This window comes from Chiloscyllium punctatum, chromosome 20, assembly GCF_047496795.1.
Source record: "Chiloscyllium punctatum isolate Juve2018m chromosome 20, sChiPun1.3, whole genome shotgun sequence".
Lineage (NCBI taxonomy): Eukaryota > Metazoa > Chordata > Chondrichthyes > Orectolobiformes > Hemiscylliidae > Chiloscyllium > Chiloscyllium punctatum.
Window position 1 is genome coordinate 46,947,242 of NC_092758.1, and position 27,152 is coordinate 46,974,393.

General features: G+C 39.2%; 1 protein-coding gene and 1 long non-coding RNA gene across 3 annotated transcripts in view; one reads left to right on the forward strand and one right to left on the reverse strand.

The window, feature by feature from the left end:
• Positions 1-27,152, reverse strand: part of LOC140492106 (uncharacterized) — a 54,410-nt gene that overhangs the window by 18,038 nt on the left and 9,220 nt on the right. Inside the window, exon 2 of one of the 2 annotated variants that reach the window (XR_011963494.1) lies at positions 4,059-4,168. This is a non-coding gene — a long non-coding RNA (uncharacterized lncRNA). Of the gene's footprint in view, positions 1-3,909; positions 4,169-27,152 lie in introns of those variants that run through there. The other variant, XR_011963493.1, reaches the window with a different exon arrangement.
• LOC140492105 (DNA damage-inducible transcript 4-like protein) lies at positions 9,015-11,580 on the forward strand. The gene is made up of 2 exons (XM_072590855.1): positions 9,015-9,344; positions 10,363-11,580. Exons 1-2 carry the CDS (start codon positions 9,125-9,127, stop codon positions 10,848-10,850), a joined length of 708 nt encoding a protein of 235 aa, XP_072446956.1. The 5' UTR covers positions 9,015-9,124; the 3' UTR covers positions 10,851-11,580.

The following is a 27,152-nucleotide window of genomic DNA, read 5'->3' on the forward strand; positions in this document are numbered from 1 at the left end:
TGCAGTACATCACTGTTTATGTGACACAATGCTCACATAACCAAAACCATTGCTTGTAGGTGTTGCTGCACATTTGGGAATATTTACAACTTATCCACAGAAAAGACAATCTAATAAAACAGGATGATCTGCCAAAATAATATGGTGGTAGTGTAAAGATAAAGACACAATATGTTCTTTGTAAAACTACTTGGGAGAAGCCAATACTCATTATTAGTGCTGAGAAAGCAAATCTATCCAACACAGAATCTGATTATTGTTCCAAACACCAAGTACTATATTCCCACTGTGTTGAATTCTTCTGTTCAATAATAAATTGTTCAATTAAAGTTACCTTGAACTAAATATAACTAAGTTTCAAGACTATAAAAATGTGTAATAAAATGACTACACTAAGACCAGTTAAAATCTGAAAAATAATTGCAATCACTGTGAGTCAACTGGTTTGCCTAGACATTAAGGTCTCTACTTATTCATTTGTTGAGCTCAATGTTAAGTCCAGAAGACTGTAAAGTGCCTAGTCTGAGATGTTGTTCCTCCAGTTGCGCTGCGATTCACTGGAACATTGCAGCATGCTGAGGAAAGACATATGGGTATGCGAGCAGGACTTTCAACAACTTTAAATTGTGAACCAGCTCCCATTTCTTCCCTTTCTTTTAGCTTGTTATTATATCCACTCTCCCCATCTCCCCACCAACCCCCTCCCCAACCCCACCCCAAGAGAGATTATCTGTCCTTTAATGTCTGGCAGGATGGTTCTGCCATTCTCACATTCCAATCACTTAATCTGAATTATCAACATCCTTTTTTCCATTAGCACCCGACACGCAGACCACCCCCCTCCCCCCCTGCCAAACCATTGCATAAATGCTGTCCCCTCCACACTTCACTTCTGCTCTGATGAAGGGTCATCTGGACTCAAAACGTTTGCTTGCTCTCTCCCTCCATGACTGAAAAGGACTTGGAAGCAGGAATCAGAGGAACCTGACTAGTTTCTTACTGACTACTTTCAGTCAGCATCAGCTAAGTCATTCTGTGTCCCGGCAAGTGAAAGCTACCTGGCATGGAAAGACAAGTCCTGGCAAGCAAAAGGATCAAACCTCTTGCGGGGGCTAATCAGCACAGTAGCGAGAGTGGGCTGTGTGCGGAATGGTGGCATCTCCCGTTGTTTGGGGGTCGGTGACAGCAGCGCTGATGGCAAAGCCCCTCCAGTGGTCGGAGATGGTGACGGCATCAGCGGTAGCGAGAACATGGCTCATTGCAGCGATCAATGTCAGACTGCTCAATGACCCGAGACATCAAGCCGTATATAGGTCCGAGTACCTGCATTGGTGATTCCAAAAATCTTTATGGAGAGAAGACTTAGACTTTGCGAGATCTGGACATTTTTCTTACCTTTTGGTTTTCTTTTATTTCTGCTGCCCTTTTTTGAGATTCTGGCTTTGTAACCACAATGGTACTGGAGAACGGTGACTTTATACACTTTTTACTGTACTCATACATTGAGTACACATGACAATAAGATTTAATACTGCATTCTACTTCTTGAGCAAGGTTGTTGACAGCTTTGAAAACAATGATGGCAATTTAAAAAGGAAATGGTGCTGGACCGGGAAGCAATGCTAGACCTTGGGTATTGTAGTGGTGTGTAGGATTCAAAATTAGAGGTTTGAATGAAGTCAAGCTTGGACGAATTGCAAAATCACTTGCATCCAGGAGAATATTTAAGTAATTGAGTTTAGAGGTAACAAAGCATGGATATAAGCTTACATGGCAAATAAGCTAAATAGTAGTGGATTGGGTTAAATTACAGGAATGAAAATTCATCCAGTTTCCAAAAAGGAAGAGGATAAAAATGATTAAATATTTAGCAACCATGCCAGTTATACCAACAGATATTAATACCACCATCTATTTAACAAACATTTTAATTTCAAGCAGACTAGCAAGGTTGTTGTCAGAATGACCCTTTTAGATTCAGGAAAACTGAGCATAATGTATATTCCCAACAATCTGCACTTACATTTGACAGTTTGATCAATATGCCTCAGTCTTTCAAAGGTTTAATATGAGGTCCACTTTCCTAGTATATCTAAAGGCAAACCAATCAAATATTCTATTCAAGAAAGTCAGACAGTGAAGGATTGAATTGGAGCCAATTATTACAAATTTTTAGAAGCATTTATTTCCATTACAAACATTTGCATTACAAAGCACTACCTCATCCAACAGGAAAAGGAGTCATTTATTCAGTTCCTTGGGCCTATTCTGCCATTCAATTATATTTCAAACATTCAAATAAGGAACAAGAATAAGCCACTTGGCCCCTTTGAGCCTGCTCTGCCATTCAATAGTGTTTCCTTATCTCTAATTTATATGACTGCCTCCTTATTTTAAATGATAACTCTGAGTTCTAGACTTTCTCAAAAGAGAGAAACATTCTTTCAATATCTACATGGACAAGTCCCCTCGGAACCTTATGTGTTTCAATTACCTCAGATCTGACTCTTCTAAACTCCAGAGGAAAAAGACGTTGCCTTTCTAGCCAATTTGCTCATTCTGGGTATTAGCCCTGTAAACCTTCTCTGAACTACTTTCAACACATTAACATCTTACCTATGGCAGGTGTTAAATTAACTGGCCTATAAATTCCTGCTTTCTGTCTCCATTCCTTTTTAATAAAGAAACTATATCTGCTATTTTCTGATATAATGAAATCTTCCCTCAGTCAAGGGAATTTTGGAAAATTAGGAACAAGGAGTCAAGTATCTCATTAGTCACTTCTTTTAAGATGCTAAATGACTTTAGGGGACTGTTAGCAAGTACCTCCAACAATTTCCTTAGTTATCACTTCCCTGGTGATTGTAATTTTCTTTAGGTCCTACACTTAAGGCTGACACAAAATCTCTGTTGAATTCATCAGTCATCTCCTTTCTTTTCATTATTAATTTGCCAGATTTCCTTTCCAAGGGACCAACGTTTACTTTGTTCTCTCTTTTTTCTTTATCAATTATTTAATTTAGCTTGATCTCTCTCGTACTCTTAATTTTTCCCCTCTTATTCATCTCTTAGTTTTTAAGTATATATTATTAAATCTTCTGACTCTCCACCAAACTTTGCACAATTATAAATCTTTTCCTTAAGTCTGATACTATTTTTGACTTATTTTTAGTTAACAATGCATGGTTAGTCATTCCCTTGGAACCTTTCTTTCTCATTAAAATTTATCTGTTTTGTATCTTCTGAAATGTATCATTAAATGTCTGCCACTGTATTTCTATTGATCAATCCCTTAATATAATTTGCCAGGTTATTTTATCTAACTTTGCTTTCATGCCTCATAATTGCCCTTTTCTTTAAGTTTAAAAGTCTAATCTTGGACTTTGTGTACTCTGTTTCCCCTTAATATGAAAACTAAATTCAATCATATTATATTCCTTTCAACCGAGGGGCATCTACACAATGAGGTCATTATTTAATTCTTCTCATTGCAAAATACCAGGTTGAGTATAGCCTGCTCACTGGTCAGCTTCAGAGCATGTTGATCAAAGAAATTATGCTATTTTCATCCAGCTGATTTTTCCAATCTTTATGTAGATTAAAATCCTCCATGATTACCATCATACTCTCCTGACAAGTTCCCATTGTTTCTTCCCTTATACTCAATCCTACTGCTTGGTTGATGTTAGGGAGCCTGTACACTACTTCCAAAGTGGCTTCTTTCTTTTAGGTCTAATTTTGGTCTAAACTGTTTCTATTTTCTAGTTTCATAAGCTCAGGCCATCTCTCTGTATTTTGCAAACACCATCATTAATTAACAGAATCAGCCTCCAACCTTTCTTGGCTTCCTGTCCATTCTTGGTGTTCTATATTCTTCAATATTCAAACATTCATCTGTACAGTAGTGGGTATCAGATCATTCTTATTTATTTCTATTTGCGCTTTTGGTTAATCTGTTTTGTTCCAAATGGTATGTGCATCGAAATACAGAGACTTAGTTTTGTCCAAAGCCAATTTGATTCACAAAAGGTAAAGCGTCTTGGTAGCTGGAATAATACCTTGTCATCTTCATGTGGCTGTTCACTGATGAAGCTGGGGAGTCTGAGGAGTTCAACTTGAGACTCCTTAATACTGAACCACCACCTCCAACATTTGAGAATACTACCACCTGTTAGAATATGAATGAAACTTGACATTATCCGAGACAGAGAACTCTTTTTAATTAGAATCCTGCCTTTAACTTGACAACCACTCTTCTAGCATCAAAATATTGTTTCTGTCTTGTTAACCAGCAGGAAGATATAAAACAACATCTTTAGATGGGCCAATGGGCTGAGGAGTGCAGATGGAGTTTAATTCAAATAAATGTGAGGTGCTGCATTTTGGAAAGGCAAATTGGACCAGGACCTATACACTTAATGGTAAAGTCCTGGGGAGTGTTGTTGAACAAAGAGAACTTGGAGTGCAGTTTATAGTTCCTCGAAAGTGGAGTCGCAGATAGATAGAATAATGAAGAAGGCGGTTGGTATGCTTTCCTTCATTGGACAGAGCATTGAGTATAGGAGTTGGGAAGACATATTGCGGCTGTACAGGACATTGGTTAGGTCACTTTTGGAATATTGTGTGCAATTCTGTTCTCCCTTTTATCGGAAGGATGTTGTGAAACTTGAAAGTGTTCAGGAAAGATTTACAAGGATGTTGCCAGGGTTGGAGGATTTGAGCTACAGGGAGAGGCTGAATAGGCTGGGGCTATTTTCCCTGGAGCATTGGAGACTGAGGGGTGACCTCATAGAGATTTATAAAATCATGAGGGACATGGATAGAGTAAATAGATTAGGTCTTTTCCCTGGGGTGGTGGAATCAAGAACTAGAAGGCATAAGTTTAGGGTGAGAGGGGGAGAAATTTAAAAGAGACCGAAGGAGCAACATTGTGAATTGGCGAGGCTAAATTGCCCGAAGTGTTAGTGAAAGGGTCTGGGTGGGTTGCGCTTCAGCAGGTCGGTGTGGACTTGTTGGGCCGAAGGGCCTGTTTCCGCACTGTAAGTAATCTAATCTAATCTAAACTTGTGTGTGAAGTAAGAGAGAGTATTAGAGGGTGATACATTTCACCAAGAGGTGATGCATTTTGGGAGGGCTAAGGCATACACAGAATGATAGGATCCAAGCAAGTCCAGACGATCATAGGGACCTTGGTGTGCATGTTCATAGGTCCTTGAAGGCATCAGGACAGATATATAAGATGGTAAAGACATCTAGGCATATGGGATAGGTGCCATAATTAGTCAAAGCATTGAAAACAAGAGCAAGCATTTTATGATGAGCTGTGTATTACCTCAGTTAAATAACAACTAGAGTACTGTGTGCAGTTTTGGTCACCATATTTTATGAAGAAGGTGGTTACACTAGGGAGGGTACAGATGAAATTCACCAGGATGTTGTTTTCATGATTCAGCCATGAAGAGAGACTAGGTAGGTTGGAGTAATTTTCCTTAGAGAGGGAAGGTTGAAGGGGGATCTGCAAATGTTCTGAGGGACATAAAAAGGCAAATCAGGAGAAACATTCCCTATTTATCACTAAAAGTATTTAAATTTAATTAGAAGCATTGGATTACTGGTTGGTTCTTTCAGTTGAAAAAGCACTAGATGAAATGTATCCCAAAATATTGATGCAAGTTAAACTGGAAATTGAAGGGGCACTCGCCATAATCTTTCCCTAAACTTAATGGAGGTGCCAGAAGACTGCAGAATTGCAAATATCACACCCCGGTTCATTAAACAAAACTTTTAGATTAATCCCAGCAATTACAAACTAGTCAGCTTAACATCAATGGTGGGGAAGTTTCTAAAAACAATTATTCAGGGTAGAGTTAATAGTCACATGAGAAAAAAATGTGGATTAATTTGGAAGAGCAAGCATAAGCTTTTAAAGAGGAAATCATTTTAACTAACTTGGGAGTTTTTTGAAGACAGAACAGAAAGGATTGATGAGGGTAATGTTGACATGATAGATACTGAGCTCCAGGTGTTCGATGTAGTGCCACAAAACATCCTTGAGTGAAAAGTTGTAGCTCATGAATAAATGGGGCAGTAGAAACATGGATAAAAAATTGGTTGAGTATTAGAAAAAGTGAGTAATGGTCAATGGATCTTTTTTGTGTTGTTGGAAGGATTGTAATGGAACTTCCCAGGGGTCAAAATTGGCAGCTTTGCTTTTTCTGATAAATATTAATGATCTAAATCTTGGTATGCAGGGTACAATTTCAAAGATTGCAAATGATATGAAATTTGGAAGCATTATCAACTGTAAGGGAGACAGTGTAGAATTACCTAGGGACAAAGACAAGTTGGTAGAGTGTACAGGTAGTTAAAAGAGACATTCAATGCAGAGAAGTGTGTGCTGATGCATTTTGGTAGGACGAATGTTGGCAGACAGTAGAAAAAAGGGGTACAATTCTAAAATAGATGCAGAGATAGAGGGACCTGGGTGGATATGTGCACGGGCACTGAAGGTGGCAGGACAGATTGAGAGAGCAATTAATAAAAAGTATCCTGGGTTTTTTTTATTTTTTATTTTTACTTGACAGGTCAATTAATTTCCTCTGCTCCCTCAGCATTTCCCTGCCACTGGCCCAGAGCCCACAGGACCACTGCCTCCTCCTCCCAACTTTGGCTGGGTTTCCTGCCCCCCAGATAGCAGCTCAGCACTCCTTGGCTGCTTTCTGAGGCACCCAAATCTGCCCTCCAGGCATCTGGACCTTAATTCCTTTGGTCATCTTCCTCCGGTCACTGGTGATTCTGCCCTTCTTCCTGCTGCCCAGTGACTTCTCCTTCCTGCTGCCATAATAGAATTTAAAGTACATGAGGTGATGCTGAACTTATGTAAGGCAATGTTAGACCTCAGTTAGAGCATTGTGTACAGTTCTGCGTGCAACACTATAGGAAAGATGTAAATATTATGGAGAGAGTGCAAAAGAAATTGATAAGAATGGTTCCAGGGATAAGTTGGGATGATAGAATGAAGATACTGGAACAGCTGGAGAGAAGAAGGCTAAAATAAAACTGATAGCATTTTCAAAATCATGAGGGGACTGGATAGAATAGATAGTGAGGAATTGTTTCTGCTCGTCGAAGGATCAAGAATGAAATGACACAGATTTAAAGTAATTTGCAAAGAAGCAAATGCAAAGTGTATTTTTCATACAAAAGGTGGTGTGGATCTGGAATGTACCACCTGCACGTATATTGGAGACAGGTTCAATTGACGCTTTCAAGCAGGCATTGGATGAATACCTAAATAGAAACAAATGCAAGGATATGGGGGAAAGGCAGGAGAATAGCATGAAACGAGAATGTTAATTAAGAGAGCCTGTACAGATGTGATGGACTGAATGTCCTTCTCCATGATAACACTAAGCTGATTCTGAAATTGGTATCGTTATTGCAACAGTACCTCTTTAAATACAGGATGCCTAGTTATTCTTTCACTAAAAACTTTTAACAAAATCAAAACTTCTCACATTGAAAAATCTACATTAAGCTAGTCATATGCAAACATACACATAAGAACACAGATAAACTTTTTTTTTCAAAACTTTGGCCTTCTTACATGTCCTGAATATGTGTTGTTGGAAAAGCGCAGCAGGTCAGGCAGCATCCAAGGAGCAGGAGAATTGATGTTTCAGGCACGAGCCCTTCTTACATGTCCATCAACATAGAATATCAAAAGTTAATTGGGAACAGGCTCAATGTTATTTTAGGAATTTGTAAATCTATCTGTTTTACTTGCATCATCTACCATTGAGTAAAATGGTTTCCTATCTACCAACTTGTTCCATGTTAAAGTTTTGTTCAGGATTCAAGGTTTGCAGCAATGCCATAATTCCTTCTTCTTTAATAGTCACAGTAAGTCTAGGCTTACGCAATTGCAAGTCTACTGGAGTTAGGCTGCACAGAATTTCTAGAGGATATAGACTACTGTCATCTTCTTTGTCAATAGAATCAATGCTAATTTATGTTTTTAATTCAACACACTTTTTAAAAACCTTTCTCTTTCAAATCTAGTGAATCTTTAATTTTTAGAATAGCTTCTGAAGAACACATTATATCAATTGTTCCCATCATTTTGTCACACTTACAGTTTGAGGTGTACAGCATGGAATTAGGCCCTTAGGTCCAATATGTCCATGCTGACCAGATATCCTAAATTAATCTAGTCCCATTAACTAACATTCGGCCCATATCCCTCTAAACTATTCCAATTCATATACCCATCCATGTAGTTGTATGAGCCTGGCATTTTACCCCTAATTCCCAGGTCAGTTCCATTTCACTTTTACCATCCCTGAACTTCCCATCAATTCCATTATTCGTGAAACAACCCATATAGCCAAAGGAATTTGTTGTTGGGCACCCATTCTCCAATTTTCTTCTACACCCATTCTAGTCTCCACATCTCCCCACCCTTCCTCTATGACGACCACCACCAAGTATTATGAATTTCAGATCTCCACATGCTCTATGTGTCTTTGTTATGCGTTAGGCACAATCCACAAATATACCCTCCAAAAGACATGCCCCTTAAGTCAGAAATTGGATATCGTTATTAATCAATGTTAACAGCACCATCAATGTATTCGCTATTTTGGACCTGATCAATAATAATCGATATCCATGGAATAACGAAAACAAAAATAGTGAACAATTGAAGAGAAAGTTACTTTTATCCCAAAGAAGAAGAGTACAAAGGAGACTGTTTCAGGACAAAATTGTATTAAAATAAAACCTTAGTTGATTGGTTTAAAGCAGGGGGAAAAGGCAGTAAAGTTCTACCACCTCGTCTTGCAGTCAAAGTGAGTCACAAAGGCTCCGCCTCTGTATCTAGGACTCCCCGCGGCACATAGTAACAATTCTCTCATTGGTTTTACAATGTATCAATTCTGGTACGACAGCCAATGAGTGTGATGGGCTGGGCCCTAGTCTTTTGACATCAGATCATGTGCCTCTCAACAGCTGATGCAACGTTCGAGTAGAAAGCGGTGGCTGCAGTCGGCTCTGATCTGTATTCGGTACTGCTAACGAAGACGAAGAGCTGGCCGGACACGGTGGGACACATCACTTAGCAGTGATGGTGATGATGTATGTTCAGACTTTTGGGGGCACGACTATTTACAGTAAAAGGACAAGCCCTACAGACGATGAAGGGGATAGTGTAGTCCAGTTGGTGAAGAAACTCATTCAGCACAGTTTCGCAGGCGAAGCGGTGACAAGTTCAAAGAAGATAAAACATGGTGACATCCCTTTTGAGAGACATAACGCAGATGACGAAAGCCTTATTCCTGGATCAGGTGAGCTGATGGGGTCGCTCGGTCGCTTTGTTCTTGGGGCTGATTGCAACAAGTCGATACTAAGTGACTAAAGTCTTGGCATTTTCAGTACTCGGGGTTCTTTCTAAATTTTCTCAATTCATATAAACTTTTCCTAAATTGGTCCAAATTAATAATTAGATAAACTGCTGCAATCTTAAAACTGAATTATGGGATTTTTTTTCTGACCAAACCCTGACGTGTTTCCTTTCAAATGAGGTTTTGTTTCTCTCTCAAACCTATGAAGTAACATGCGTTTTTGTTTCACATTTCTTCTGTAAAATATCTTCCATCTGAATTCCGATTCAAACTAATCAGTTACATCATCGCTATTCTAGAATCGAGAATTCAGAATAAAGATATAGCAATTGCATAATAATAAATAGTAACCGCTTACCCCTCTCAAGCATTGAACAGAACCATTCTAAATGTTGTAAAACTGCAATATTAAGTTCAGGTGATGGCATTAAAAGCTCCATTTTTAGTTGCTTTGACGAGCAACACATAGGGGATAAAGATTTCAGTGGAGTTAAATGGATGGTCCATAGCAGAAATCACAAACTTGAAACTAAATATGGTAATACCCTATTAAAATGTATTGCATTTTATTTTCATGAATATTAATACTGCAGTATCACTATTACCAGTAAGTGCACTTGTGCAACAAATTAACTTTAAATAAACTCTTGCTTAGTGAAGAGATTTAAAAAAAAAACAAGTATAATAGATGCACCCTTGTATGTGGAATAATAGTTGTTTTAAAATGGTAACTCCAAGTCAATCAGACTTTTGGCTCTGAGAATATTATTTGAAAAACATTCAGATGTCCTGAATGCTGGAATATCTAATATTGAACCTGATAATGTACCACATTCTCTTAGTTTTGGGCATAGGATGTGAACTTCAGATTTGGATAAGATCATCTCCAATCATATTTGTCAGTATACATTACCTAAAAGTTCATTTCAAAGGTCTTCACATATTACTTTTTTTTTTACAGATTCCTGTTTCTTGAATCAGTCTAGTAATGACTTTATTTTTCTGGAGGAATTCTTAGAAGAAAGGACATGCCAAAATCTTGCTAAGCAGATAGAGCATTGCTTGTCTAATTCAAAAAAATCTCAGCTGCACTGCCAAGAGCTCTTGATCCCTCAGTACATGAGTAGGAGAATAGCCCGAGATGTACTCCGAATGGCTGCCAATGAGCCTTGTGGACTGCGTGGTGCAGTGATCTATATCAATCTGGAGCATGAGAACACAAGTAAGAAGCTGGGCAAAATTGTATATGACAGCAGTGTCATTCCTACCTTTGAACTGACTCTAGTCTTTAAACAAGATGATAATAGCTGGCCAAGTCTGAGTGACTTCTTCGCTATAGGGGCCTGTTTCTCTCATTCATCAAGAAGGGTGCTGAAACTTAGTCCAGGCTTTAGATTAGTCAAAAGAAAGTTATATTCTTCTGTGGGACCAATTGTTGAAGAATGCTGATTGAATGCCAAACTTGCTCTTCAAGGGTAATTTTTGTACTATTAAGATTAAGACTTAAGTGCTATTAAGCCAGCAATAGAAGTGTTTCTCTAAAATACAACTGTTAATAACTTGAAGTTCACTAATTATTTTGGATTCAGAATATTGTGTGTGTATATAATGCCTACTTTAGCATCCAACATATTAAGTTGGTAGTGCAGTAGGCAGAGGATCCACAATGGACACTTTCATGCAGTTTTCCTATTGTCTTTTTACTGATACCACTGTTAGAAGTAGACTTTTTTGGTTATGGATGAGGACAATTAAAAACATGTAGTGATGGTATAGTGAGCAAAATGCATGGGGGTATGGGTCTGAGGGAAAGGAAATGAAAGCATGAAACAAGTCTGTAAACTTTTTTTTTGGAAGGTGAAGGTACTCTACATTAATGTTTAGTTGCAAGTGGTACTAGATTAAAATAGAGTTTAAAAGTTGTGATATTTATTTTACTGATGTTCAGTATTGTTAAATGTTTGCACATTTTTGCACTGATCAGTTGAACCATTTTTGTATTTGTATGGGCATGCTGGACTTGCTCTAACATAGTACCTTGCATTTATACAAACAGTGCAAGCTTCCTGTAGTGGATGCAGGGTAGTTAATTGCTACCTTTTATCTACTGCAGTGCTATGATTATGTCTGGTTTTGAAGTGTAAGAGATTGTCAATAAACCTTTTTTATAAAATAAACACTTTCTCCATTGGTTTCACATTGTGAACAATTTATTTTTAAATATAAAATCTCCCAACCAATTTTATACCACAAGGATAATTCTGACTATTGCCAAAACTGCTGCTCATCCAGACCATAATGAGTTACAACATAATGTTGCAAAATGAATTTGCAAAATAATTTTAGGTCAGATCACCAAATGTTTAAAGTGGTGTGCTTCTGTGTCATTCACTTGCCAACATGTATACAAGTTACAAGATGAAGAGCCCATTCAATGCATTTAGTCCTAGTCAGCATTTACCTTCCATGTAAACAAATGACCCTAATTTCATTTACTCAGTACACTCTCATTTCCCTTTGTCTCCATTTCTTCCAGCTAACTATTGAATCTAGCTTTCATATTGACACTTAGTGCTTCAAGGAACCTGGAAGTGAGTTCCAAAACCTATCAAGTTTGTGTAATAAAGTTCCTCTTTGCCTCTTTTATAAACCTCTAGAATTTAATGCACCTTTTTGTCTAAAGCCCTCAGACAAAACTCTCAGAACTAGACTAAATTTGTGTAACCTATGCTTTTTCAAAGGTATTAAAATCATATTGCCCCTAACTTCCCACTTTAGAATACAAATAGTGACATAAATCTCCTCAATGTATATCTGTTTCTTGTAGTTATTGTCGAAAGCATTACAATGAAAGTTAGGATTATTGACAAAACTCAGAATAGGTGGAATAAGGAGAAATAATATGGAAATGCAGTTGAGCGGCATGGAAAGAAATGGACTGTGATTGGGAAATCTAGCTGGCAGAGAGGTATAATCAACAGGCTTGGTTCAGTAACAAAGCTTTGAAAGCAATACCAAAAAGCAGGTGGCTTTTAAATGTAAACAAATGTAAACTGTTGCAGAGAAGGAAAAGCTAGCCTAAAACAAAAATCACATGATGGGGCAATGTAAATACTGGGTGGGGGTGCAGGGGCTGGTCTCATGACTAATTACATAGTTGCAACCCAGTTTTTAACCATATTGGAACTTGTGGAAATGGTTGCACCATTGCCAGTACTACTGTAGGCCACAGCTCCATCAATGGAGCATTGGAACCCAGAGATCAGGGGGTAAACTTATTAGGGTGAGGCAGGTATGCCCTGAAGAATAGGGAGGAACATAAGTCAGTTTAAAGGGCACAGGTATTTTCAAGGGGAAGACTTTTTCAATTAAAGAAATTTCCCCCTCTTGCTATCAAGGGGATCTCTGGAGTTTGAGTGGAAAGGGTCCCTTTCCTTTACTGCAGGAAAGTACCAGCGGTGTTAGTTTTAAAAATCATTTAAGGACCTCAACTGAACATCAAATGAGAAGACTATCCTTGATCCTTCCTGTTTGAGTCCATTGCCTTTCCTGAATTCTCTCTATCTTCTCTGCTTATTCCATCTTACAGCCTACCTGTGCCTAGCCTCTTCCTGGAGAGGACCGTAAATTCTACCCACTATTTTTCTCTCAACAGATGTTTGCAGTGTATTTTCAGCACTTCCTGTTTTTTTAATTTTGGATTTCCTACTGTTTATATAAAACAAATCCTACATTCTTCAAATATGTCAGGAAAAACAAGTTATGAAGTAGATTTAACCAACTCAACAATGACAATGGAAATATTGTCTGAATAAAGAGTTTAGTACTTTATGAAAGTATCATTCAATGTTTACAAAAATCAGTCTCTATTTTGTATTTGATTACTTTCATGAAACTTTCTTGAGACTTCAAAATAAGTACAAATGTATGTCGGGGTCTTGTGGCACTAATAGTGCCCCATCTTGGAGTACAAAGGCTTGGGTCCAAGTTTCATCTACTTCAGTGATGTCATAACACATCTGAATGGGTTGATTAAAATAAATAATTGTAAATTGGGATCTTGCCACAGTTGTCGTATCAAGTTAAAGTCCCATCTGCCAGACAAGTATTGTAACATATCCCAACAGGTAGATTTGAAATTGCTATAAAATCCAAGTTGTTGGTGTTAAGAAATATTAGAATGGAGTAAATTTTTGAAGTAAACAACATGCATTTTTGAAAGTACAAAAGATGATGCTAAAGTTCAAGGTTGGTGAGGCTCCTAGCTCTGACAACTTTCATCCTTTGGGTCCTGAGGCAAAATGGATATCAAACAATGGTAAGTTCTTGTGTAGATATTGTTTGAGTGCACTAGACACAGACTAAACCCTAGAGATTGGATGATGTGATTCATACTGTGAAACCTCTCTTTTTCTCCACCTTCTTCTTCCTCTTCCCCCACCAAGAAACCATATAATTGAATATCTTGAGGGTCATTAGCCAATCTTAAACAGCTGTTTTAAAACTGAATGGAGTTGAATATTCATTCAATCGTTTGTAAACATCATCACAAAATTCAGAAATGAGAATGTCAAGGCCACTGATGAAGCAGCTTTTTTTAAAAAAAGCCTAAGATATAGCCCTGAGATCCTCATGGACTTGTAGCCTGGGGCTTCGACAACTAACCTTTAAAAATCATATAGGTTAAAACGAGGACTGCAGATCCTGGAAACCAGAGTCTGGATTAGAGTGGTGCTGGAAAAACACAGTAGGTCAGGCACCATCCAAGGAGTAGGAAAATCGATGTTTCGGGCAAAAGCCCTTCATCAGGAATACAGGCAGGGAGCCTGCAGGGTGGAGAGAAAAATAAGAGTGGGGTGGGGGTGGGGAGGGGGAGAAAGTAGCATAGAATATAATAGGTGAATGGGAGTGGGGATGAAGGTGATAGGTCAGAGAGGAGTGTGGAGTGGAAAGGAAGGTAGGACAGGTAATGAGGACAGTGCTGAGCTGGAAGGCTGGAACTGGGGTAAGGTGGAGGGGAGGGGAAATAAAGAAACTAGTGAAGTCCACATTGATGCCCTGGGGTGAAGTGTTCTGAGGTGGAAGATGAGGTGTTCTTCCTCTGGGTGGTGAGGGGGCAGCACTGGAGGAGGCCTAGGACCTGCATGTCCTTGGCAGAGTGGGAGGGGAAGTTGAAATGTTGGGCCACAGAGCGGTGGGGTTGATAGGTGCGGGTGTCCTGGAGATGTTCCCTGAAGTGCTCTGCGAGGAGGTGTCCAGTCTCCCCAATGTAGAAGAGACCGCGTCAGGAGTAACCGATACAATAAATGACATTGGATGTGCAGGTAAAACTTTGGATGTGGAAGGCTCCTTTGGGGCCTTGGATGGAGGTGAGGAAGGAGGATGTGGAAGGCTCCCATCAACCCCACTGCCCTGTGGCCCAACATTTCAACTGCACACCCCCCCCCCTGCCGAGGACATGTAGGCCCTGGGCCGCCTCCACTGCCTCTCCCTCACCACCCAACGCCTGGAAGAAGAACGCCTCATTTTCTGCCCATTAACACTTCAACCCCAGGGCATCAATGTAGACTTTACCAGTTTCCTCATTTCCCCTTGCCACCTCCCTCCACCAACCTTACGCCAGTTCCAACCTTCCAGCTCAGCACTGTCCTCATGACCTGTCCTTACCTGCCTATCTTCCTTTCCACCTATCCACTCCACCCTCCTCTCTGATCTATCGCCTCCATCCCCACCCCCATTCCCCTATTGTAATGTATGCTACTTTCTCCTCTCCCCACCCCCACCCCCACCCCTCTCTCATTTATCTCTCCAACCTGCAGGTTCCCTACCCCTATTCCTGATGAAGGGCTTTTGCCCATTGATTTTTTTTTCTACTCCTTGGATGCTGCCTGACCTGTTGTGCTTTTCCAGCACCACTTTAACAATCATGTTCTTTGAACTTGAGATGACTTCGGATGGTAGGGAGGTTCCAGTGAATTCAGTTTGATATATTTGATCAAAGATTGGAATGATGACAAAGCAGCCATTCTAACCCCCTTAGCTAAAAATGAAGACTGAGAAATGTAAAGTAATAACGTTATTTCAGAAGAATATTGATTTGGGGTACTGATGTGCTTTTTCCAAACATATATCGCTCCCATTTACAACCATGATCAAGTCCAGCCGTATCATGCCTGATTGATTGCTTAACACCCGACTGTTGTAAATAAACCATATTTTCATCTTCACAGTTCGAAGGTTACTGGGATTGATTCTCAATGATCTTGTGATTTAATTATATTAGCACAAATGCAGAGAATATAAAAGAAAACTGTCATCTGTATTTAATCCCATTCATTTCAGCTGGGAGTGCATTTTCTCCAATTTATACTCCTTGAAGATAATATGTGCCTTATGTTAAAGGCACACTATCAATGCAAATTGTTGATTATGCTACTAACGGGAGGCTGATGCAAATTTGAACATTATTATTTTTATGTGATATAACTCAGATTTATGATCATGTCATGGCTAAATTAAACTTGATTTATCCAGAGCACTTTTCGTTGTATCTAAGTAGATACTTGCTGTGTGATGGTCCTTCAGCCTCAAACTGGTGGGCCTTATGTCAATCATTACTGCAGTTACCATTTCTTCAAAAAACTTTACTAACTGTTCAAGCTGTAGAAATTCATACTTCAGCAATGCAAATACAATTCCAGATATCTTCGCCAAATCATTTTTGGTTAAACCTAATCAAAGAAATTGTTAATATATTGACAAAATTTTACTACTATTAGAATCTTTCCTTTTTGTTATGTTTTCATTGGCTGGAATCTTGTAGCTTTCCCTGTGATGAGTCTGTCTGGGCTGAATTCCTTAATCAAGTATGAGGGTATTGGGTTTCTGGCCTTCGCCTGAACTTAGCCTATGGCAGGAAGGTCAATGGATACCTTCTTTCCTGTTGTCAATTGAGGCCCTTAAGTTGGAAAATAATGCACACTTAGACAGCTTATCCCATCACGCGTGGTATCAATTTAATGGCATATGGAACACAACACAACAATAAAACTTGTGAGGTGGGGATTCACTCATTCGAACCCATTCAATGTCTGACTTTTGGACTACCATTGGTCCTGCTGGAGGTTGGTTAGCTCAGTTGGCTGCAGGTTGGTTTGCAAAGCAGAGTGATACCTACAGCATGCGTTCAATTCTAATAAGGTTACCATGAAGGTCCCAACTTCCCAGCCTTGCTACTGTCCTGAAATGTGATGACCCTCTTACCATAAACTCATCACCAGTTATCTCTCTAATGAGAGAGTAGCCAGATGATCCTTTGGGACAATGGTAACTTTACCTTTATTCACTAAGAGCCAACACCCTGCCTTTGCTGTGAAACTTGCCCCCTTCGACTGATTCCCATTGTTCAATAGTGAAGCTGGCCTTTTGGTTGCTCTCAGTGAGTGGGACCAAATCCCAGAAGTCCTTGATGCAGGGAAGGCCTGTCCCTCCCCAAGTGCGTGAATGGAATACGATACAGCGACATCCTATTGCCTCCCCAAGATTTTTGACATTTATCCTACTTTGACAATTTATAACTTATTTTCAAATCAATTTTAAAAAATTTAATAACACTTGCTGTGGGAAGTTAAAAGGCCAATAACAAAAATTTACACATCACTGTGGCTGATTGCTTAGAAAACAACACCGATCCCTTAAGGCAAAGGGAAACAACTATAGATGCTGAAAATCTGAAATGCAAAAAAAAATGCTGGAGAAACTCAGCAAGTCTGCAGCATCTAGAATCAGAGATGTACAGCACGGAAACAGACCTTTCGATCCAACTTGTCCAGGACGACCAGATATCCTAACCTAATCTAGTCCCGTTTGCCAGCATTTGACCCATATCCCCCTAAACCCTTCCTATTCATATACCCATCTAGATCCAACGGCACTTCTAAAAGGGAAAAAACCAAATGAAGACAGTGAGCATGTGGTTAGCAAGGGGGGGTGGAGGGAAGAGAAAGAAGCCTACATTGCTAACTGAATCTGCGCAGTTACTGCCTTTGCTATTTGAATTAATGTAACTCTGGACATCAGAGTGCATCTAGGAAAACATACCAAACAGGAAAATTCACAACTGATCTTGGAGGAATCTGTAGGGGCAGTCACAACATAGGAACAGATAAGTGCATAGTGTTTAATGTGAAACCTTGCCGTAAATCTACATTAGTAAGTATCGTGGGTTCTTTCCTGAGTATATGTTTTATTGAAATCTGTCTCGATTAAAAATTTTAAAAATACAAACCATACGTACTAAGTTACCCTGAAGCACGTTTGTTTTAGAACAAATGAGTGGTGCTATTTTCTGGGTCTGTAGATTGTGAAGGAACAAAGTTGGCCTTTAGTAGAGTGATATGTTGTTCTTGTTGGATGTGGGAGTTTAGGAAAAGTTTACATGTTACTGAGGATTATGTCTGCAGGAAGTGTTTTTGGTTGTGAATCCTATCAGATCAACTGGATTGGTTGGAGCAACAGTTAGGCAATGAGGAATTTACAAGGGCTCACGGATGTGATGGATGGCCATTATAGGAAGGGAAAAAAGCTGCAGATACAGTCAGATAGATGGGTTAACTCCAGGAAAGGTAGGCAGGTAGTGCAGGAGTTTTTTGTGGATATCCCATTTCAAACAAGTATGCTGTCTTAGAAAATGTAGGGGGTGATGTATTCTCAGGGGAATGTAGCACGAACAGCCAAGCTTCTGGTATTGAGACGGGCCCTAATGTAATGGGGTACATCGGGTTCCAAGCGATCGATTGTGATAGGGGACTCTCTAGTCAGAGGCACAGACAGACACATCTGCAGCCAGCAGCAAAAAATCAGAATGGTGTGCTGCCTACCTGGTACCAGGATGAAAGATCTCTGAGGGTGCAGAATGTTCTCAAAGGGGAGAGGGACCAGTAGGAGGTCATTGTACACATTGGAACCAATGACATAGGAAGGGGAAAGAATGAGATTCTGAAAGGAGAATATAAAAGGCTAGGCAGGAAACTAAAAATAAGGTCCTTGACGGCAGTAATATCTGGATTGCTCCTGGTGCTACGAGCTATTGAGGGAAGGAATAGGAGGATAGAACAGATGAATGCATGGTTGAGGAGCTGGTGTATGGGAGAAGGGTTCACATTTTTGGATCATTGGAATCTCTTCTGGGGTACAGTGACCTGAACAAAAAGGATGGGTTGCACCTGAATTGGAAAGGGACTAAATATACTGGCAGAGAGATTTGTTAGAGCTACTCGAGAGGATTTAAATGAGTGAGGTGAGGTGGGGTGGAGGGTGGTGGGAGCCAGGGAAATAGTGAGGAAAGAAATCAATCTGAGACTGGTACAGTTGGTAAAGGGAGTGAGTCAAACAGTCAGGGTAGGTAGGAAGGCAGAAAGAACAAATTTAGGACTGATAAATTAAACTGCATTTACTTCAATGCAAGAGGCCTAACAAAGAAGACAGGTGAACACAGAGTATGGTTAGGACTGGGATATCATAGCAATTACAGAAATGAGGCTCAGGGAAGGACAGGACTTGCAGCTTAATGCTCCAGGATACAAATGCGATAGGAAGGATAGAGGGTGTGTGGGGGGGGTCATTTTTGATAAGGGATAGCATTAAAGCTGTACTGAGGGAGAATATACCTGGAAATACATCCAGGGAAGTTATTTGGGTGGAACTGAGAAATAAGAAAGGGATGCTCACCATATTGGGATTGTATTATAGACCCCCGAATAATCATAGAGAAATTGAGAAACAAATTTGTAAGGAGATTTCAGTTATATGTAAGAGTATAGGGTGGTTATGGTAGGGGATTTTAACTTTACAACATAGACTGGGACTGCCATAGTGTTAAGGGTTTAAGATGGAGAGGAATTTGTTATGTATGTAGAAGAAAACTTTCTGATTCAGTATGTGGATGTTCCTACGAGAGTGTGCAAAACTCTTGGGCAATAAGGGCAGGTGACTGAGGTGTCAGTGGGGGAGCACCGAGAGGCAAGCGACCATAATTCTATTAGTTTTAAAATAGTGATGGAAAAAGATAGACCAGATCTAAAAGTTGAAGTTTTAAATTGGAGGAAGGCTAATTTTGACAGTGTTCGGAGGAACCTTGAAAAGCTGACTGGGGGCAGTTATTCACAGGTAAAGGGATAGCTGGAAAATGGGAAGCCTTCAAACATGAGATAACAATAGTCCAGAGACAATATATTTTTGTTAGGGTGAAAGGACAGGCTGGTAGATGTAGGGAATGCTGGATGACTGAAGAAATTGAGGTTTTGGTTCAGAAAAAGAAGGAAGCATTTCTAAGGTATAGACAAGAGAGATAGAGAGAATCCTTAAGAGTAACATGCAGCCGGAATATACTTAAGAGGGCCAAAAGGGGACATGAGATAGCTTTAGCAAATAGACTTACGGACAATCCAAAGGGTTTTTATAAATATATTAAGGACAAAATGGTAAGGGAGAGAATAGGGCCCCTCAAAGATCAGAAAGGCAGCCTATGTGTCGAGTCACAAGAGATGGGGGAGATAGTAAATGAGTATTTTGTATCAGTGTTTACTGTGGAGAAAGATATGGAAGATGTAGAATGTGGGGAAATAAATGATGACATCTTGAAAAATGTCTATATCACAGAGGAGGTGGTGCTGGATGTTTTGAAATGTATAAAAGTGAACAAATCGCCAGGACCTGTTCAGATGTATTCTAGAACTCTGTGGGAAGATAGGAAAGTGATTGTTGGGCCTCTTGCTGTGATGTTTGTATCATCGATAGTCACAGATGAGGTGCCAGAAGACTGGGGATTAGCTAACATGGTGCCACTATTTAAGAAAGGTGATAAAGAAAAGCAAAGGACCTGTATGCCAGTGAGCCTGACATCGGTTGTGGGCAAGTTGTTGGAGGGAATGCTGAGGAATAGGATTTATATGTATTTGGAAAGGAAAGGATTAATTAGGGATAGTCAGCATGGCTTTGTGCATGGGAAATCATGTCTCACGAACTTGACTGAGTCTTCCAAAGTGGATTGATGATGGCAGAGTAGTGGACGTAATCCATATAGACCTCAGTAAAGCGTTCGACAAGGTTCTTCATGGGAGACTGGTTAGCGAGGTTAGATCTCATGGAATACGGGGTGTACTAGCCAGTTGGATACAGAACTGGCTCAAAGGTAGAAGACGGAGGGTGGTGGTGGAGGGTTGCCTTTCCAGACTGGAGGCCTGTGACCAGTGGAGTGCCAAAAGGATTGGTGCTGGGTCCACTACATTTTGTTATTTATATAAATGATTCGGATGTGAACATAGGAGATACAGTTAGTAAGTTTGCAGATGACACCAAAATTGGAGGTGTAGTGAACAGCGAAGAAGGTTATCTCAGAATACAATGGGTTTTGATCAGATTGGCCAATGGGCTGAGGAGTGGCAGGTGGACTTTAATTTAGATAAATGCAAGGTGTTGCATTTTGGAAAAGCAAATCAGAGCAGGACTTATACACTTAATGGTAAATTCCTAGGGAGTGTTGCTGAACAAAAAGACCTTGGAGTGCAGGTTCATAGTTCCTTGAATCTGTACAAAGAGAAGTGGAGATAATGTTTAAAGTCCTGTGATGATTCATCAGAACTTACTGATAAACTAATTTAACTCTGCTTCTTCTCTCTCGACCAATACTACCAAACCTGCTTAAGTTTCTCCAGGACTTTGTTTGTGTTTCGGCCCTTTAGGGAGTTGACAACGTATATTTTGCCATCAAATGGATACTTTGTATTTTAACATCTATTCTCTGGGCTTTTGAGAGTGTGTCACTAACTCTGAAGCAGAGGCATTTTCTCTTATAAAATGCAATAAAAGAGAAATAAAATTTCTTTAGAGATGTCCCTTAATTTGTTATGTAATTCATCTTAGTATAAACATCTTTATATAACACATTTTTGCAAGATGAAACGTTAGGATTCATTGAGCTACAAAAGAATATTATAATGTATGCAAGCCTTTTCAAACTTCTAAAGTAGACAATATTTGTGAACTGTCAAGCATTTTTATTTGTTTCTGAAGAGCCATTTGGAAATCTTTTGTCATTACTGTCATACTTTATAATAAAGCCACATTCATAAAAAGTGGATCACAAATCATTCCAGTGATCAATTAAAAATCACAATTATATAATTAACCATTATAATTCATAAACTGTTCTGCAAATATTAACAAATCTATTCAAACACTGGACATTATAATATAAATGTGGCTTTTATTTCATGATTTTATGATTCACACTTTTGTTTTATAATTGTGATACCACCTTCAGCAAAGCCATTGATCCAGCACAAAAAAATGGTATTTTTACCTTCCCACATATTGAACAAACCATGGCTAAAATAATCCTCAAAAGGAATAAGTGTTTAGAGGCTATCTTGCTGATTGGTCCAGTGAAACCACATCAGATCTCATGGGTCCGACAGGCATTACAATACTGAACAAAGCCAAAAGCAGGATAAATCTTCATCTAATCTGTATTCAGCTTCTCTTTTCACAGACTGGAAAATATGTAGTAAACAATCCCACAAGCCACTAGGATGCAATCAGCTGATCAGGGCTGATGAGCTATTTCGGAGAAATGTAGCCCATATGTCTCCGAAGTATTTTTGCATCGGCTTAACTTTATAGGACAAGCATCAGAATCAAACAAGATGTATTAATCATTTGTCTGAAAGCAGCCTTTTGCTTTGGTTAATTGCCTAATTGTTCAGATAACAGTTTCTGTAAGTACAACGTTAAATTCTGTGTAATTTTTCTTGGCACATACAATTTGCATTGTCCAGTTCTAAAACTTACCCACAATCACACAATTATTCACAGATTAACCTAATGGAATAACTATTAATAAAAAAAATTAGATGTACATTGGTTGAATAGATTCACTATAACCCTCATAATAACATAACAATCCTTTAAGGTCAAAGAAACTCTGTTAACAGGAAGCTGATCAATTGACAATTGCCCTTTCTTGTAGCTTAGTAGTTGTCCAACTTCCATTTTATACAAATGAAAGCTGTAATTTCCATTCTAAACACTACTAATTTGACATAAAGTATACGAGAGGTGTAAATTCCTGTGTATGATCATCAAAACATCATGCACTTCCCAAAGTAGATGTATGTCCACTTTTTAAGTTATATCCAAAATGATGTGAAAGTTAAATAGAGAGTTTCAACATGGAATTTTTATAATTACGAAGCAATGATAGTTTCCATTTTACTAATTTGGTAGGTATGCAATGCACTTAGTTAGATACTTTTATAATTGCTGTTTGCGGGGTGCTTGCTTGTGTAAATTAACCAACAGCTACTGCTAAAACAGTGACTACTCACAAAAAAAAACCTTTAAGCTCTCTGGGGTACCCTATGAGTGTGAAATGCAAAGTTCAACGATAATTGAGTTTATATGTTATCAAACAAATTTGTTTCTTAGACAGAAAGAACTATGATTATCTGGCAGTGATTACAAGAAATTCATTATATCTTAAAATATGACAAAATTGTTAAGAGCAGTGTTAATCATAATCTAAATATGACTATTAAAATAGTTTCAATCTTTGGTAATGTTTACAAGAACCCATCTGAAGAAGGATGAGGATCGTTAAGAATCAAATCCTTCATCAGTTGACCTGGAGAGGTTTCATCCCATTTATAAATGCACAGACTAATCAGGGTGTAATTATGTTTAACATTTTTTAAGAACATTTTTTAAGTTGCAACTTTGTAGGTTTGTATTCAGGTGGAGCAGTTTCACTCAGTTACAAATAACAATATGCTGCATTTTCTCAAATAATTTCTTAGATGATATTACATATTAGAATCTGCAACCATAAGGAAGAAGGCAGTGAAAGACTGATGGTTGAAATGTGTTGATGCACAAATTTAGTTTTTTTAAAAATATGTGAAGGGAATCAACCTTTCTGATCAATGTTGCTAAATTGCCTTATTGACATGTTTGGTTAGAACTATTAGTAGTTTCGAAAAGATTATTATGGAAAAAGAGATGGTATTATGACGTGACTTTTTTTTAAACCTTGGTTTCCTGTTGCCATTCTCCTTCACATAAATTTGATTAAATAGATTGATCAGTGGTTGAGTTTCAAAGCATGATTGGAAATTCGTAAGTATTATTCCATAAAGAATAGAAATGGGTAATGTATAACTACATAGTAGGATCAACTGTGAAGAAATAATTGAAACTTATTGGCAGAGAAAAAGGCCTTGATGGGTGGTGGAGTGGTATTTGGGCTGGGAGGGTGACGGAAAGGGTATAGAGGCAATTGGAAATGGGCTGCTGGCGATCAGAAGTTGAGTACAGTCATTGTGGTTATTGTGAGGTAGGAGGAGAGAAAGAAGAGATCAGACATTATGACGTGGGGGTGGGGGGAGGACAGGAGGGAAATTTGATACAGCTAAATAAACAGGGAAGTTCAACTATCCTGACATTATGGGGAAGAGAGACACTTTTTATTCTCCCAATTCTTAATCCGTGGAAAACATTCAGCAGCGCTGAATTTTACAAATTGAGCTTCAATTGCACCCACAATAATTTGGTAGTCTGCCTTTCCACAACAGAACACTTGGATATCACGATATCGGGTGCTGTTTAAAAAAAAGGCAGAGAGCATGTGAATGGCATGTTAGGGAAATCTTCCCCCGAATCAAATGTTAAACCCTTAGGTCCTTTGTCACTCACACTGGGAGTTAATATTTAAGCTACAGTGCCTCAGAACTTGGACAAGTATCACCCAATTAAGCAAAAGATTTAACAGTCATTTCTGATGAGAAAGGCATTTTAAGCATGTACATCTCTATAACTCTATGTATTACATTCCAGAACACTATGTCAGTATGGGCCCAGTAACCTTCAGAAACACACCATAAAAAGTGAACAGACTAAACTGAAGAGGTGCAAACCGAGAAGTTTAGTAGCAGATTGTTACATCATTATTTGTAGAACCATTTAAACTTGAACTGCTGACTATTTCCAGCATTTCCTGCTTTTAGTTCTTCACAGAATCATACAGTGCAAGAGGTCATTCAGCCCATCATGGCAGCATCAACTCTCTGATCAATTTAACTTAATGCCAAACACTTGCCTTTTCCCATAGCCTTGCACATTGGATATTTAAACTGAAACAATGCTCTCTTGAATGCCTTAATTGAACTGACCCCAGTATACTTGCAGGCAGTGCATTCCAAATCAAACTATATTGTATGACAAAATTTTTTTTCCAATTTCTCAGTTGCTGTTTTTGCAAAATATTTCAAATTAATGCCCTCTAGTTCTTAATCTGTATTTGAGCAAGAACACATTCTTCCTACCAATGCTGTCCAGGCTCCTGGTGATTGAGAAGTTCCATCTAATCTCCCCAAAACCTTCTCCTCTTCAAATAAAATTGTCCCAACATCTCTCGTCTATCCTCACAACCAAAGTTTATCATCCTTTGAAACATTCTTGTAATCTTCTGCGATCTTTAAAATGCATTCACATCTTTCCTATAGTCTGACAGACACAACTGTAGACTATGGCTCAAGTCTAACCAGTGTCCCATTTCGGCTTGGCCTTGCTTCCCTCTTATACTCTGTCCCTAACTATGAAGCATAGAATACTGTATGGATTTTTGTAAACAGCTCTGACTACCCATCCTGCCACATTCAATGATCTGTGCACTCATACACTCAGGTTTCTCTGCTCCTGCAAAACCTGTGGAATATTAGACCTTAGACTGTCTCTTCATATTCGTTGTATCAAAGTGTATCACTTTACATAGCCAAGGTCTCTTTTTCTAGGGTGGGGAAGTCTAAAATTGGAAGGCAAAGGTTTAAGGTGAGAGGGGCCAGATTTAAAAAGGACCTGAGGGATAATTTTTCAACACATTTATGGAGGGAGCTGCCAGAGGAAGTGATGGTGGTGTGTACAATTACAACATTTAAAAGGCAACTGGATAGCCATATGAATAGGAAGGACTTAGAGGGATATGTGCTAAAAGCTGCCAAATGGGACTAGGTCAGATTGGGATGTCTGGTCAGCACAGATGAACTGGACTGAACGGTCTATTTCTGTTCTGAACGGTCTATTTCTTTTCTGTATGACTCTGTATTGTAATAATTTCTCCACAATGACCATTTACCTACCACCTATTCACCCACTTGTTAATGTGATTTAGAAGTTTTTTACTTCCATCTCTGTTGAAAATATTCTGTTGTCTCCAAACTTAAGTTATCCTCAGTTCACCATGATCTAGGTCATTTATATCCATCAGGAAAAGCAACATTAACTCTGAAGAACTCAACTACAAAACTTCCTCTTGCCTGAAAAATACTGTACATGTTTGCTGGTTTAAGTGTGTATGCGTTTAAATGGTTTTGAGAAATGGGATTGAGGTGAGGGAGAGAGGGGCGTGAGGTGAGGGAAGGGGCAAGAGGTGGGGAAGAGGGGAGAGAGTAGGGGGGTGAATGGTGGATGGGAGGAAAGAAGGAAGGGGGAAGGGAATGTGAGGAAGCAGAGGGGAAGAGAAAGGAAGATAGGGAAGAGAGAAGGTTGGGGAAGAAGGGAGAGTGGAAGAAGTGAGAGGGAGAGGATGGGGAAAGGGATGGAGGAAGGGGAGAAATGGGGAAGACATTGGCCCCAGGGATGAAGGGTGGGGGTGGGTGCATCGTAGAATGGGAGAAACGGGATACTGGGGGAATAGAAATAACTCAGGAGGATATGGGGGCAGAGGATCAGGAGAGAGGGAAGTGGGGGAAGGTGTCAGGCAGAGGAATTCAGGAAAAGTGAGGATGTACACAGAGGGACCTAAAAGAGGTAGGGTCGCTTTAAGAGATGATTTTTTTTTGAGGAGAGGTTTTGAGTCATAGTAACAAAGCTGTCTCCTCCATCCCAATAAAGTAAACAGCTTGAGAGGTCTTTGGGCTTTTTTAAAAAAAGTTGGAACACTAGAAGCAGCAAGAATGGGTGAAATCAGATTCCCACAGTACCAGGGTTTTGTTTTAGCTTTCAGTAGTTGTTGGGGTTTTGAAGCTGCCATACATCTCTCCCTGCTACAGCAAAACACGAGTATTCTTGCTCTCTGCCAGAATGTTTTCTTGATATTCTTTCTTCCTGGACTGGAGAAAAAATGTATGCAAGACAATCTATTTAATTGAATTTGCCTTTACCAAATGATGTGTATATGGGATGTTACTATATTATTCTATTATTAATCTATTATTTTTAGTTTTCCAATAAATTAAGCTATACCAACTCTTCTTTCATTTGTATTTTAAATGCAGGGAAAGAATAAAATGTACTTTGCTTAAAGCAGAGTAGTATAACCAATTGAATTACATCAGGAACTTAGTGCCTTACACTTGCCTTTAAGAAAGATAAAAGTTAGAGTCTAGGCTACTTCCTTGATATGTTTGAAGGGGTTTAGCTTGGTCCAAACTGGAGGTGACCTGGGAGGGGGCCTCCCTAGTTACGGTGCCCTCACTCTCCCATTCTTTCCTCATCCCCACTCCCCCCTCTGTTTCCATCCTCTTTCTGTCCCATATTCTCACTTCCTTCCTCACCTCCATCTTCACTATTCTCCACTCATATCCTGCATTCTCACTGCCACTCTCCCCACCCTGTTCCACAGCTGACACCCTCATTCCTACCCCACTCTTGTCCATCAGTGTAAGGTGTCCTTCACATCTTCACTACCCTCTGTTCTGT

Coding starts and splice junctions, on each gene's coding strand:
- LOC140492105 (XM_072590855.1), top strand. CDS start 9,125: ATGGTGATGATGTATGTTCAGACTTTTGGGGGCACGACTATTTACAGT. Junction 9,345..10,362: donor AAGCCTTATTCCTGGATCAG/GTGAGCTGATGG, acceptor TTTTTTTTACAG/ATTCCTGTTTCTTGAATCAG.